The following is a 2,753-nucleotide window of genomic DNA, read 5'->3' as shown; positions in this document are numbered from 1 at the left end:
GCCCGGCTAATTTTTATATTTTTAGTAGAGACGGGGTTTCACCGTGTTGGCCAGGCTGGTCTCGAACTCCTGACCTCAGGTGATCCACCCACCTTGGCCTCCCAAAGTGCTGGGATTACAGGTGTGAGCCACTGCGCCCGGCAGGAAAAAATTTTTTTTAAAAAAGAGACCGACATCAGTACATTACTATTAACTATATTCCAAGTCTTCATTTGGATTTTTTAGCAGTTTTTTCCACCAATTTTTTTTTTCTTTCTGTTAACGAGGCCTCTTAGAAGTGTTCACATTGCCAAGGCATGAGGCAATGTGTAACACAGTAGGTTGCTCAGAGTTGGGAATTGGGAACTGTATGTAATCCTTTCTATGGAAACTTGATAACTTGATAACTTGAGGAGGAGACCTGTAGTAAACACAGATTCTTTGGTCTGGACTGCTTCAGATTGCTTGGATGAATCATGGGATATTGCCCCAAACCTAGAGATACAGGAGTCTAGTCCCTCTCTACTACTAGGGGGACAATTCCTAAAACCAGCACGTAGAAACAAAATCTAAAATAGAAGATACAGTCTCTGTTGATACTCCAGCGGTCTTCCTTAGTGGAACAGGAGCATAATGTGGGTATTGTGTTTCCTGTTAGTCAAGAGTTTTGTGTATGTGTTGTTTTCCTTTGGAATGTCTTTCCATGCAGGCCTTAAAGGTAAAGCTGGAGATGAAAGAAGAAAGAGTCCGATTCCTAGAACAGCAAACCTTATGTAACAATCAAGTAAATGATTTAACAACAGCCCTTAAGGAAATGGAGCAGCTATTAGAAATGTAAGAAGCAGCAAGTGGCCAGATGGCTCCCTCTTGGGCATAAACTCTCAGAGGAAGCCACTTAGGATATCATCTTGGCCATGATCTTCTGGGACTCACCATCTCCAGAATGAAAGCAATTTCTACAGTAGAATTAAGGACAGTTTATGCTGAAATGGCAATTCCTCATTTAAGCAAGTTTTCCCAACTTTCAGGTTGGTCAGCCCTCCTGAGCCTCACAGGTGGATAATTGAGGCCTACAAGAGAGGGAGGCCTAGGAGCTTGGATTGACCTTCTAGTCAACCACCTGATTCCAGCACACCATTATAATCCAGAGACTAAACCAACAACCAGAGGATCTAAAAGGTCACATTCAGATTTTCAGGAAGAAAATCTTCATTACAGTAGAGCACAAGTGTTCCGTACAAGACCATTGAGGAGCCATGCTGTCCCCTTCCAACCCGGAACACATTCTGTCCCATCCTGGTTGGGCTTCTGTACCTCCTTATTAATTTATGAACCTGAAGTTGCTTGGAGTGTTTTGGGCTTAATAAATGGGGTGAAAATATAGGTAGCAGTAACACCTACATGAAACAATACACCTTGGAGCTTTAAATTACTTTTTTTTTTTAAGTCTACTTTTAAAATAAATACTTCTGTAAATATTCTGACTGTAACACTGAGGAATGAAAATAACCTTTTAACCTAGATATGTTAGTTGATCATTATTGAACTAATTTAGTTAACAAGTCCAAGATATTCTGACTTAATCTAGAATATTTTTCTGCTACTCTTTAAGAGCCCTGTGGCTAGTCCCTCTGTCTCCCAAGAGCATTGGCTCGTCTCCTTTGGGTGCTGCCCATTTGTAGCAGTGGTTTCACCAGGTCTGTGGCCACTTGCTGCCTGTGTTCTCCCTGCACTTTTTTTTTTTTTTTGAGACAGAGCCTCACTCTGTCACCTAGGCTGGAGTGCAGTGACGTGATCTCGGCTCACTGCAACCTCCTCCTCCCAGGTCAAGCAATTCTCCTGCCTCAGCCTCCCGAGTAGCTGTGACTACAGGGACGTGCCACCACGCCTGGCTAATTTTTAAGAGACAGGGTTTCACCATGTTAGCCAGGATGGTGTCGTCTCCTGACCTCATGATCCGCCCACCCTGACCTCCCAAAGTGCTGGGGTTACAGGTGTGAGCCACCGCAACCGGCCTTTTTTTTTTTTTTTTTTTTTTTTTTTTTTGAGACAGTCTCGCTTACTCTATTGCCCAGTACAGTAGTGTGATCTCTGCTTACCACTACCTCCACTGCCTGGGTTCAAGCGATTCGCCTGCCTCAGCCTCCTGAGTTGCTGGGATTACAGGCGCCCCATCCCCTTACCATGCCCAGCTAATTTTTGTATTTTTAATAGAGGCGGGGTTTCCCCATGTTGGCCAACTCCTAACCTCACGTGATCCGCCTGCCTCAGACTCCCAAAGTGCTGAGGCCAGGCGTAAGCCACCATACCCTGCCATTTTTGTATTTTAAATAGAGTCGGGTGGAGTTTTGCCCAGTTGGCCACTCTGGCCTCAAACTCCTGACCTCTAGTAACCCACCTGCCTCAGCCTCCCAAACTGCTGGGATTACAGGTGCGAGCCACTGCACCCAGCCCTCCCTGCACTCTTAAGCATGATTATCTGCCTGCTGTTTACTTTGTACAGCCAATCCTAGGCCTGGTCCCATAGATCCTTGAGTCCATGGCCTGAAGTCCATGACAGGCTTCCCCACTGGTTTACCAAAGACATGGCCAAATTTTTTTCTTAACCAAACGAGGCTGACTTTGGCCATCTCCTGTTCTTTCTGCACCTCCTAATTTCTTCACCAAACCCTCCCACCCCCACCCTTCAGCATCTTTAAGGCTGCCCAGAGACACCCAGTGAAGCCAGTAACACTCCAACCCGGGCTTAAAGGGCCACAATTGTTTGCTTTCTC

The 2,753-nt window shown here is 45.4% G+C and overlaps 1 protein-coding gene across 1 annotated transcript in view; it reads left to right on the top strand.

Moving 5' to 3' along the window:
• Positions 1-1,500, top strand: part of KNSTRN (kinetochore-localized astrin/SPAG5 binding protein) — a 12,215-nt gene extending 10,715 nt beyond the window's left edge. Inside the window, 1 exon segment of the mRNA XM_011989312.1 lies at positions 643-1,500. Within this exon segment, the coding sequence (XP_011844702.1) occupies positions 643-817 (175 nt within the window). The 3' untranslated portion in view covers positions 818-1,500.
• The last annotated feature ends 1,253 nt before the right edge of the window (positions 1,501-2,753 follow it).

This window comes from Mandrillus leucophaeus, unplaced genomic scaffold, assembly GCF_000951045.1.
Source record: "Mandrillus leucophaeus isolate KB7577 unplaced genomic scaffold, Mleu.le_1.0 Scaffold35, whole genome shotgun sequence".
In the NCBI taxonomy this organism is placed as follows: domain Eukaryota; kingdom Metazoa; phylum Chordata; class Mammalia; order Primates; family Cercopithecidae; genus Mandrillus; species Mandrillus leucophaeus.
The sequence above is the reverse complement of the archived record's forward strand: the minus strand, read 5'-3'. Positions and strand labels throughout refer to the sequence as shown.